Genomic DNA, 13,046 nt, shown 5'->3' with positions numbered 1-13,046 from the left:
GGTAAGTTTTAATTTCCCTAATTGACAACACTACGCGCAGGCCCGTCCAATTGATGTCAACAGTTAGGTATCCATCCGAGGTATCTATCTGGCAAGAATTAAGGAGGTCTTTCTACAACGAAGGAAGCTACAGGGAAAAAAGAAGTAAAGGAAATTCGAAATTACAAAATTCTCGAATTTTTGACGGGTGAAATTTGAGAAGGAAATTCGACACTAGAATAAAAATAAATTAATATCATAAACTATGGTCCAACCATATTTGGCAAGAATAATATCCCGATATCTGTTCACACAGGAGCGGATTCAAAAAGTGACACACCCGTGTGTGCCACTTTGGCCACCTGGTGAACATTTGATTACATTTTTTTTAGTACTAACCCGTGTTGTTATTGTAGTTATAGTCTCGACTAATATGTAAACAATAAATTTATAAGCAAAATTTTCTCTCCTTTTTACATCTTAGTTCTAACACTGTTGGTGAGGAATGCAAGGTGTTTCAAAAGGAATATCGGGCTTTTAAGTCTTCGTAGTACTTATTACATTTTACGTACAATTATAAGCAATGCATCTAGTAAAAGAGCACCTCAAACAGTCTTTGCTACAAGTGTTCGATGTGAGATTCATTCGTCACACGGTACACATCTAGTCGATAGGCGAGAAAGGCCCACAAACTTTCCACCATATGGCACAAAACGCATTCAATTTAGGGGAGTCTCGTTTCAACTGTACCATCTCCTGAGGATTTGCTGACGGCCAGATACAAACATTATGAGTGTTCACATTAGCTCTTAGGTGAAATATCAATTTATCACTGAAGACGACACGATCCAGAAAATCTTCATTGTTATGCAGCAATATTTCACTTGCGAAATTGGCACGTAAACCGTAGTCTGTAGGCTTTAGACTTGTAGCAACTACAAACGATAAGGACGTAGTTGTAAGCGTCTCCTTAATATTCTTCACACAGACGGTTGCACTGTACAGATTCAGTCATTATTAAAACACAAAAAGCTTTCTGCTCTCTAGTCTCCATCTTTGCTACTTGCTCTTTCTAACGACAGACAGAAGAAACAATGTATGTACATGTGTGCGTACAAAACTGTTTGAGTTGCTCTTTCATTTGATATAATATTTATAATTGTAAGTTAATTGTAATAGATACTACAAAGTTTCAAAACTCTAAGAAACACCCTGCATTACTTCAAATTGAGTTATCCTATATTCATGTCTTGTATATACATATACAAGAAGGGCCATTATTATCATTTACCAACTTTCATCATCATACACACGGCCGGCCCTAGGCAATTTGTCGCCCCGTGCTTGGCATAATTTGCCACCTCCCCCTTTCTCCAGAAAGAAGAAATCTTAAAAGTCATCATTTTGAGTATGCTACTCCAGCATGAACAATGAAGGGGAGAGTAAGTGCAGTTGCACTCAGAAAGGCTTAATTACTTACTAAAAATGCAATCCCGTTTTGTCTGGTTTTTTCTTTTAAATATAAATCTATTATGTTAGTGAAAGATAAAGCAAACACACCTGAAGAGGAAAGATGGTAATCCTTTTTATAGAATTCAATATCGAGCTTCAATCTCAACGTATCAGTTTGCAATTTCAATGCAACTATCTCTTTTATCTTTATTTCTTGATTTTTCTTCTACATCTGTTAACATTTTTTAAAAAGCTTGTTTCTATCTTCAATGATAAGGAACTTGTTTCTGACAAAAACAAGACTAGTTGTCATATCAAAACTGTGATAACTTACTAAGTGGAACATATATTCGCTACTATTCGAGAATTGGATTCTTGAATTTGAAAACAATCAAGCAATTTGTGCTCGGATTGATTCGACTATTTGCTTTAACATTGTCCATATGACTTTAAACTAATGCAACCTAAACATAATTTATGAATGTAGTATTCAAATAGGTCAGCTTAGTAAATGTAACTACCATCATCATGAAGTCTGTTTCTAACAAGAAATATTTAATTTAAATAATATACTTATAACTAGAGACCGGATGTTAGGCAAAATGTTCTTTAATGCTAAAGATATGATCAAAAATAACATTTTAAAATTTATATCGGGGATTATAGTTTCGATTTAAGCCAATTTCATTTTGCTTATTTTGCCTATTTCGGCCCTCACTGCCTAAATAATTGCTTTAGTGCCTAATGTTGCGTATTCTATGCATTTTCTTTGAAATAAGACTTAATTGGGAAATATATATAATTTATATACTGTAAATAACACAAACACATGGTACATTACAATCTCTCTCTCTCTCTCTCTCTCTATATATATATATATATATATATATATATATATATATAATATGAAATACATATTATATATATAATATGAAATACATATTAAGCTTCGTTTTTTACATATAGAATGAAAGAAGACATTAACAAACAGGTATGTTGCTATATTGTTTGAACACTATTTATGACGGATCTATTTTTTAAATTGTATTGAGTATTTATCTTCATTATTTCGAGTTACATTTTACTGCCTCTTTTACTGCTTATTTTTTAAACTTTAAGTGCCTATTTGCCTGCCTATTTTCCAAGTTTTTAATCCCTAAACATCCGGTCTCTACTTATAACAGATTTTGCCGGACCCTCCAAACTTGTCGCTCCATGCAAATGCACGTGTTACAGATACGGTATAGCCGGCTTTGCATATCATATATCTAGTCGACAAATTATTTATATACGATATTTAGAAAAATACTATTAGGCAAATTAGTATTAGCTTTTACCTTTAGACAAGTTGTTTGAATTTTATACTGTTCGTGACATTATTTTCGTACATATTAAAGGCCTGCTTTCACGAAAAAATAAAATTTCATTTCTACTTTTATTTCTTAGTTGATATTGATGAAAACTGCTGAAATCCGAATTGTTAATAGGTATGGTATTCATGTAAATTGTAAAATATTTGTAGCGTATCAGTGTCTAGCGTTTAATTTATGTTGCATTTTACGGTGATTACACCTACATAAATATATTTCATATTTAAATAGACGTAAGATGCATTACAAATGACTATTTGAAAAAAAAAAACGAAATTTAGAAAAAAAACGAGAGGCAATGTTTTTTTTCTAAAAAAAACGTACATTTCTGAAAAAAAACGAACGGTTTTTTTTCTATTTACAACACTAAATGTTAACATCATTTTGCCTCACCCTGGATATGTTGGATCAGCAAAAAGTTCCACTGCCTTTACTTTCAATTCGGCTAAATATACAAGGTGTTTCAAAACAACACAAACAACGTTTGGGGAGTGATTCCTGACACCAAGGTAAGACGAAAAGTATAGACCAGCCTGGATGCACAAATGCTTCCTTTCGGAGTTATAGGCTGCCGAAAACATGGAAAAATGAAGTTCAACGGTTCATTGCTCCAATACTATCAGGCCTATTGTAGTCGGGTCAAGACTTCACTTAGGAACTAGTATGTGCCCTATCCAAATATCCATTTTTCAGAAGAACAATTTTTTATAGAGATATTGGTGAGTACTTCAAATTATATGTCCGTAGCCAAAATGCCTCTATAAAAATTGTTGTGTGAGTACCTTAGTGTTCTGAAACATGTATTTTTGGATAGCGCATATATTAGTTTCTAAATGAAGTCTTGACCCGACTATGGTAGATCCCATAGTTTTGGACCTATGGATCTTTCAACTTCGTTTTTCCATGTTTTCGTCAGCCTATAACTCCGAAAGGAAGCATTTGTGCACCCAGGTTGGCCTATACTTTTCGTCTTATCTTGGTGTCAGGAATCACCTCCCAAACATTGTCGATGTTGTTTTGAAAGAACCTGTATATGATTAAATTTAAATGCATAAATAGTTTCCTTTCTCGCCTACTAAGAGAAAACACAGGGGTGAAGAGAAAAATATTGAAAAGTAACAAGACTGTATGATGTATCGTTTGATAAGATTTGTCTCTTTCTTTACAAAAATTTTCACTTTTATGAATTTTGAGCCAATTAAGATCGAGAAATGGAGCTTGATTTGTTTTGATAATTATCCCCTTTTATTTTTAGATCAACCGAAATACTGAAAAAAATCTGAAAGATAATTTTCATTCTTTTTAATGGCTAATTTTACAGGCATGGAAATTTCTTCCCTTACCCGAAGGAGGACAAGTAGTAGTCAACTCAAATATTTTAAATAGCAACAAGAATCGTGTGACATATTGTCTCAAAATTATTTATTTTTCTCAATGTGAAACGACACACAGCGAAAAATCGTGATCAAATTTGATTTCGAAATGAAATTGTTCCCTTTTTAAAATCACTGTTAAGCGTGAAAAATGTTAACAGATTGAATCCATTGATGAGCTCGGATTAAATAATCACTTTATCTTTTGGAGGAAACAGAATTCAATAGTTCGACTTCGTTCAAGGCTTATCGTGTGGAGTAACGGATGGACGGGCATATGAACATTACAATATTATACGTTCCACTCGCGTGATCCTAATAGGGAAATGTTCTCTGACACGAGAACGCTATCATATATCGTTAGTTTAGACAAAACAATTTTCTTGATCGACCTCAACCATCCCCATAGACGTCCAACGCTCTTGTTTTATTTATTTATTTTCTTAATACGGTATGAGCTTATTTTTCTTACTGCAAACACTTGTGATCTACATATTAAAATGTTAGGTTTATATGTTTGTCTCCAAAGAAAAGTTTATATGTATGTCTCCAATCCTTTCGACAATGAGATCTCGCAAAACCAGAAGTGCTAGAAACGTGCCGTTTTCACTGGTCGATTTCAAATTTTGTGTAGATTGTCTAGTTCTAATTGAATATTTAAAAAATGTGTCCGTTATTTTTATATTACATTTTTAGGGGTACACTGGAAGCGTTGAAATTTAAAAATAAAAAACACCATACCCTATGAGATATACATTCCAACACGACACAGTTGTATTAAAAAGTTGTATATCTCTCAGGCGTTTGTTTCATGGTCAAATGATAATGAAAAACGAAGGATAACCACTTCTCCAGTCTAAGATGAACGTTTGTTGTTTGGAGTGTCTTGCCCAATGAACGCCATATATCACTGACATTATAACAGTGTGTGTAATGTATTTGCTTATTACACACTGCAGGCAAGAAGAAAGAAAACACTGATCATACATGAATTAGAAACTCCAACCGGAAGTAGGCTCAAATCTTGCAAACGGTACGAAGTATTGAAGATATAATCGAAAAAAATCTCCCCTTTATGGTACCCCTTGCCGATTTTTATTAAGATGTCCTTCACTAGTGTCTGTAAATTGACATGTACAGATGTTGTGAGGAATGACAATGAGATTCATGCTCATATGTGAATGATGCACTGTGTAGAGAGCGAAGGTTCAGCTAGTTATGAGTGAAACTTCCTCTATTTGGAATATAATAAAATATTAGTACCAAATAATAATTATACACAAACGATTATTAAGGAAATTTTAACACATTTGGGCGCTGCTGAAACCTCTTAATTTTTAAAGATATTTTTCTTTCAGCCTATTTCTCATAATTTTGAATCTATCTTGATTTCTTGCAGTGTTCCTCACATGTTCTAAGGGCAACTATAAACGTTCCCAGCCTCTTCAGTGAAATATAGACTTCGCTCACTTTCGGTACATTTTAAAGTATTTTTCTGACACTTTCTAATTTACCTGACTTCTAAGATCAGTCTGATGACTAGTAAGGAAGTTTGAAGTAGTTTTTTTTTTTTTTTTTTTTTAATTTATTTATTCTCGCATGACTAAATGCCCATACTTCAAAATTACAGCCTTTAGTCATGCGAGAATAAATGCCATACTTCAAAATAATCGAAGTTTCAAGCATGCTTGAAGTAGCTATAAGCTGAGTATTTATTATTCCAAGCATTATGAATAACTTGGTGTATGAGAGAACCATGCGTGTCTATATGACAGTGACCTGATTAGAAAATATTACTTATTTTCAGGTGTGAAATAGTTCATTGTTAGGAATTTGAATTAGGAATTATGATTTTTTTTCCTTTTTCTAAAAAAAAAAAAAAAAAAATCTTAAAATCTTGCTTCCTATTTCGTTTTTAAACTTTGCTTTATCTGGCTTATCTCAGGATTTAGGATTTTAGATTTCTGGACCTTCGGCATCTAAGGCCATTTAACCCTTCACGATTTGAGGAATGGCGTCCCTCGGTGAGCACACAATCCGGGGAAAGAGAAGGAAGAAAGGATTGGGGAAGGAAAGAAGCGGCTTTGGGATCTATAAATTAGGTACCACCCCGGCATTTGCCTGGTGTGAATGAGCAAAACCCAGGAAAACCTTATTCAGGGTGGCTGGCCTGAAAAAGCGTATTACACTTTTTCGACCGAGTGACCCCACCGGGAATCGAAGCCGGGACCGCTCGCATCGAAGGCGAGAGCGTTAGCGACTACGCTACGCAGGGCCACCCCTATTATCTCAGTCAGACTCTTACTTCACAATGTGAAAGATACTCGTACAGATTTCCCAAAATTTTTCAAAATTGTTCAAAGTTAATGTACACTCATGTCCAAAATTATTGTCGCATATCTATAACTGTCTTCTTGTGAGAGTATAATTTGATATGATTTTGAAGGGTACTTATAATATTGATGCTATGTGTATAATCGGGAAATGTATATTTGTGGTAAATTTCATAGGATAAGAATTATAAATTCGAAAATTACAATGAGTAAAATAAAATGTTGCTAAATGGACAAGAAAATTTTATTTTCGTTTTATTGTTCCTATTTACTGCTCTTTTGACATGAAATTTGCCACATACATGTCTTTGCCGATTATACATACTAACGTTATAAGAAATAGCGGGCGAATTCGTTATCAAATTATATTCCTAGAACAATATATTTATAAACATGCGACAATAATTTTGGACATGAGTGTACATATAATTGTAGAATTACTTCCCCTTCAGTCTATTATAAAATTTAGTTTATTTTATAGCTGATGACTAGAAACGTGTGATATGGTCGGATGAATCATCGTTTACCTTATTTCAAACCACGGGCTAGCTTTTTTGTGCGGACATATCCCCAAAGAAGCGTGTGATCCGCAATGCCTTCGGAGGCTCTGCGATGCTGTGAGCTGCAATATCCTGGTTTCCAGTGGCTCCTATTCTGACGCTTACAGTTGCGTCAATGCTTGTTGTTATATCGTCATTATAGGAAACCATGTAAATCCCATGGTCCGTATGTTGCTTCAGGACAATGTGCCAGATTGCAGGATAATAATGCGTTCATTTAGTCAGCTCAAGCTGTTGCGCGGAACATTAGCAGACAAAAGAAAAGAAATGAAATGAAATATTTGAGTTTTACATCCCACGTTATGCCGGTGAGGCTAAAGGAGACGGTGATGATGAGTGATGAATGAAATGGTAGAATGAAGAAAGTGGGAGGAAACGGGAGAACCCCGAGAAAACCCACGCACAGGGTGTTTGTCCACCACAAAGTTCACTTGGCGGGGGCTGGGATCGAATCCGGGACTCCAAGCACCAAAGCTGAACGCTCTACCACTGAGCCACCGCGGTCCCTAACAAACAAAAGAAAGAAGCCGGCGGGAGATCGAAATAAAACACAAGTTTTACCTATTTATACGCAATGAGACGATAAAAAAAGAACAAAAAGTCAGCTAATTTAGAAGATACATAGCCTCTAAAGAATACAAGGTGATTCTTGATAAGGTTTACAACTTCAATCAGTTATAATTCTTTATTGGAACCACATACAGACTTGGTTTATATGTCATTATACTGCAAAACACTTCAAGTTTTTTTTTTTTTTTTTTTTTTTTTTTTTTTTTTTTTTTTTTTTTTTTTTTTTGACAAATCCATTATGGCTCAATGTGTGCACCTGCGGTTATCCTGGATACATCCCGATGCCGGCGATGCCGGTGATGGTGCTCTCAGCAAAGAAGAATGGTCCATACGCCTTTGCTCTGAAAACTGCGCAAAACACGTTCACTTTGGGGCTGTCTCGAACAGCTCCACGTGCACATGTGGATTTTCCGTGCCCCAAATACGACAACTGTGTGTGTTGACTCGGCCGGAAAGGTAAAAAGTTGATTCGTCACTGAATACCACATTGTTCAAGAATGACTCATCACCACTAATGGGATCCAACATGGTAACACAGAATTTATGTCGGGTATGTTTATCCGCTTCACTCAGTGCTTGAATCAAGGACAGTCTGTATGGCTTCGTGGACAAACGTCTACGTAATACACGCCAAACAGTGGTCTGAGGGATACCAGTTTCTTGTGATGCACGTCGTGTAGATTTTCGAGGATTGCGGACAAAACTCTCCCTAACTGCTTCCACCACATCGTCAGTCACGGGTGAGCGCCCTGGAGCCTTTGTGTGTCGTATAGTGTAACCTATTTCAACAAATGTCTGGTACTATTTGTACACTGTTGGTCTGCTTGGTGGTTCCATGTCGTATTTTGTGCGAAACTTACGCTGTACACTCGCTGCTGACTTCGTTTCTTTAAACCAAAAAACGTACTTAGCTCTTTCCGCATCAGTGAAAGTCTCCATTTTCAACGACTGACCAGTGATGTCGTCTGTGGTCAACTCCGCAACTACTCACTACGTGAGTTAAACTTGAAGTGTTTGCAGTATAATCACATTAACCAAGTCTGTATGTGGCTCCAATAAAGAATTATAACTGATTGACATTATAAACTCTATCAAGAATCTCCCTGCAGTTAATCAGAGCTTATTTAGGCATTTGGAACACTACACATGAATGAACATGAATGAATACAGTTAAAGGAAAAAATGATATATGATAAAAAAAAAATAAATAAATAAATAAAAATGAGCGTTTTAAAGAAATTTCAAAGCACTTTCAGCAAATCAAAGAGATGACCTAAAAACCTCAAATTTTACGTGTGAACTTAATGCCACCAATGGCATCTTTCCCGCACTACTTATCTACGAATCGGAAAAGTTTATTTTTTTTTCCTTTTTCAGCCCACTCTAGCGTAGGGCCTACATTTCAAATGTCATTATTTTTGCAGTAATATGTGCAAAAATAGCGTGATAAATGCAAAACTAATTCTATTTTGATAAAACTATATTTACTAGTAGCTTCCTAAAGTTACTATGAATAAAATACCTAAATACATTTTTAAGAATACTCAACAAGGAATTCAAATTATCAAATGGGACCGCGGTGGCTCAGTCGTAGAGCGTTCACCTCCGGTAGGGTACCTGGTTAGATCCCAGACCGCACCAAGTTAACTTTGTGGTAGACAAACATTGTGTGTGCGGATTTTCTCGAGGTTCTCCCGTTTCCTTCCACTTTCTTAATTCCACTATTCAATTCATTTCTCATCATCACCGTCTCTTTTAGCCTAACCGGCATAACTGTGGAACGTAAAAGATTTAATTTCTTTTCATTTTTTTTTAAATTATCAAATAAACTATTTGATTCTGAGGTAATTATCCTTTTCAGGATTAATTTATTTTACTAACTGTCTTTGCAATGTCGTGTTATCACTTATAAATTTGCGATTTCTTTTAATTCCCTCTTTTCTGTGTGCTTTCTTAAATAATATTAATGCCTCTGCAAGAAAACATAAAACTTATTATCTATTTTAATATTTGATACCTGCTCAGTGACGGCCATTTTGAACTTGTTGCAAGTGATGCCAGATACACTATGGCGTTTTGAATGCTGCAATGACAATTTCACAAGTATCTCAACCTACCTCGTACTACCACTAAAAGATTACAGAAGAAAAATCATGTTTACCTCATTGCCTGATGTTTCTGTACTTGAAGGAGAATCTGATACTGATGAATCGCTCGTTGGTAGCTCTTCTTTCGATGTGTTGGACTCTTCTTTCTGTTTAACTACGGGAGTAGTGTTTCCAGTCGCTGCAGCGGCTTCCTTAGCCCTTCTTTCAGCCTGATACCTCTCACGTCGTCTTAGCAAGGCTGTAAGCATATATATATATATATAACTCTCTTTGTAACTTTGAAACTAATTCATTAAAAAACACTGAAATTTTCTACGATGAAAATATCGAGAGGGGGAACTGTTTGACATGCCTCACCGTTATTAACACAACATCATTTTTTTTTTTAATAGCATTGCGTCAAATTACCACACATTTCAATTATATGTATTAAACGAAAACCTACAATACCCCATTTATTATTCAGTGTCAAGCTTAGAACTATACAGTATCACAAACATTCACAAAAATCCTAATTTTGGAGGCTTCTACAATAATAATAACATAAGTGAGACGGTTGGGACAATGCAAAGTTATCTTACTGTCTAATACTATGGTCACGTTGTAACATACTTCAAATGAAAAATAGAATGAAATATTTGAATTTAACGTCCACGAATTATGACCTTTAGTCTAAGGGGGACAATGATTAAGGTAAGTGAACAATGATAGAGGAATTGACGGAACGACAATGTAGAAGGAAAGGGGATATCCTATGAAAACTCATGTTGTCCACCACAAACACGGCCTGGGATCAAACCAGGGACCTCACGCACCAGACGTAAGCGCTCTACCACTGAACCACCGTGCCCCCAATATTACGAATGAATTAGAACGAACTTACAAATGACTCACACAATCTTCGTAAAACTCAGAATAATGCGATGTACCACACTGCTCAAGGAATCGTTGCGTTGTTTTCTCGTTCGAACTTAGCTTAAGCCTAAGCTTATGTTTCACCCTGTGCACATCCTTCACACGATAAAATTTTCCTTCAGTTGCAACTACTATATGTCACACATCTTGCATTAGAAAATAGAGCCATTCGTGGCAGAAATTTTACCACCACCAAATTCACAAACAAAACGATTTAATTTCGAAGATGTACTTTCCTTAACTTTAAGTGTTTTGCAATTACAAAACTGCATGCTATACACAATTACCTGCCTCACCCATTAATAAAGCTCACAAATGATCTAAAAACATATACATAATGGAAGGTCAACGCCTCGAAGAGCGAAGAGGAAGAGAAGATATGATCCATATAACCATTATAGCTTTCAACAATACAGAATTCGAAGACGGAAAAGCTCTGTCTGTTCTTTTCTTCAGATGAAATGAATTTAGAAAATAGAAAATATTGTTTCATTTTTTAAAAAAATCAGTGAACTTTCAGAAGATATGCAGTTAAAATAATGAAAAAATGCTAAAAATGTCGTAAATATGCCAAAATGAAAAAAAAAACTTATAAATAGGGCGACCATAAGTCCCGTTTTAGGGGCGTGTCCCGGCCGTCCCATCAGTAGACGGAAAAAAGCAGTATTTGTCCCGTTTTGTGCAAGTGAAAGAAGTAAATAACAAACCCAGTACTTTTACTCCTAGTAAAGATATTAATAATAACAAACAGGCAAGAATTGAACTGAAATTCCCTACATTAAAGATAATTCATAGTTCGCAGTACTGCCCGAGGGCAGCAGAAGTTTTAGCAGTTGCTTGTTTGTTGAACAAACTTCAACGTGTCTTCCCTTTTTTATAAGTATCGAATTACTTGACCCCGCCCTGTACCAAAGAGAGAGGGAGGAGGGAGAGCTCTTATATCACGGCGCTGATAAAAACAAAGATAGTCCTAAAAATTCAGGGTTGCTAATTCAGCACCAGCAGCAATCCTAGCCACATTCTTTTCACTCCTAGCCATTTTATAGCCAATTTTCATATTCATTCTTACGTCTCTAAAAATATAGTCATTATAAGTAAATTGTATATAGGTAGAGGAAATTTAAACGTGAAATTTTTTAACGTCAAATTTCCTTCGGGCATGGTGAGAGATGCTGGCAGCTTGGCACTGGTGGGCGAGGGTGTTAGTTGTGAGTTGGCAACACTGCAAAAGTCAGTAAAACAGGTTTCTCATGATTTTTATAAAGCCTCAATCTGTCCCGTTTTCAGCTGAAAACTTTATGGCTACCCTACTCATAAACAAAATTTGGTATTAAAAAAAAAATTAACCACAAATATGTTTTAAATCACTTAATTTTTAATGATACAAAATTATATCGTAATGAGCAATGTTTGTATTCATCAGAGAAATAAAAATGAAAAATCAACGAAATCCTAACCGTAATCATTACAAAACTTTCCCAGGAATACGCCATTTTAAGCAGTGTAGCTACCCCTAATCATGTTTTTTCGTATCTCTGAAATGGTTTGAGATATCGAATTGCTACAAAACGACATTATGATCTTTGCCTTTCGAAAACCTTCTACGTAATTAGAAATGATACTTATCTAAGAACTTCGAAATAAATCCTTTTGTAAAAAGGCAAATTTGCAATTCTTTATAACTTTGTTCCTATTCATTTGAAATACGTCATATCATGATTAAGCATCCGATACAAAGGTATTTCGGACGTGCATCGCACTGTCCGTCTCACTTGCATATTATAATATCCCATACATGTCTCTATTTACTAACAACTAACAAGCGCTCATATTTATAAATATGAGCCGTGTGTGTCCCATTACGATTTATTACAAAAAATGAAATGAAATCTTTGAGTTTTACGTCCCACGGTTATGCCGGTTAGGCTAAAAGACTAGGATTTAGGATTTAGATTTCTGGGCTCTGGGCATCTTATGGCCATTTAGCCCGTCACTTTTTGAGAGATGACGTCCCTCGGCGAGCACACAATCCGGGGAAAGGGAAGGAAGAAAGCGGCCTGGGACCTATAAATTAGGTACCACCCCGGCATTTGCCTGGTGTGAATGAGAAAAACCCAGGAAAACCTCATTCAGGGTGGCTGACCTGAAAAAGCGTTTTACACTTTTTCGACCGAATGCTCCCATCGGGAATCGAACCCGGGACCGCTCACACCGAAGGCGAGAGCGTTAGCGACTACGCTACGTGGAGCCACTTAGGCTAAAGGAGGCGGTGATGAGACGGTAATGAATGAAATGGCAGAATGAAGAAAGTGGGAGGAAACGGGAGGACCCCGAGAAAACCCACGCACACAGTGTTTGTCCACCATAAAGTTACGACTTACCACAG

At 35.8% G+C, this 13,046-nt stretch overlaps 1 protein-coding gene across 2 annotated transcripts in view; it reads right to left on the bottom strand.

The window, feature by feature from the left end:
* The window catches only part of LOC145672035 (uncharacterized), a 99,609-nt gene that overhangs the window by 6,837 nt on the left and 79,726 nt on the right, over nt 1-13,046 (bottom strand). For both annotated transcript variants that reach the window (XM_081741240.1, XM_081741241.1), the window contains exon 8: nt 9,799-9,983. In XM_081741240.1, the coding sequence (XP_081597366.1) occupies nt 9,799-9,983 (185 nt within the window). The remainder of the gene's footprint in view (nt 1-9,798; nt 9,984-13,046) is intronic.

Source organism: Thermobia domestica, chromosome 15, assembly GCF_964235325.1.
Source record: "Thermobia domestica chromosome 15, izTheDome1.hap1.1, whole genome shotgun sequence".
Taxonomy (NCBI): Eukaryota; Metazoa; Arthropoda; class Insecta; order Zygentoma; family Lepismatidae; genus Thermobia; species Thermobia domestica.
The sequence above is the reverse complement of the archived record's forward strand: the minus strand, read 5'-3'. Positions and strand labels throughout refer to the sequence as shown.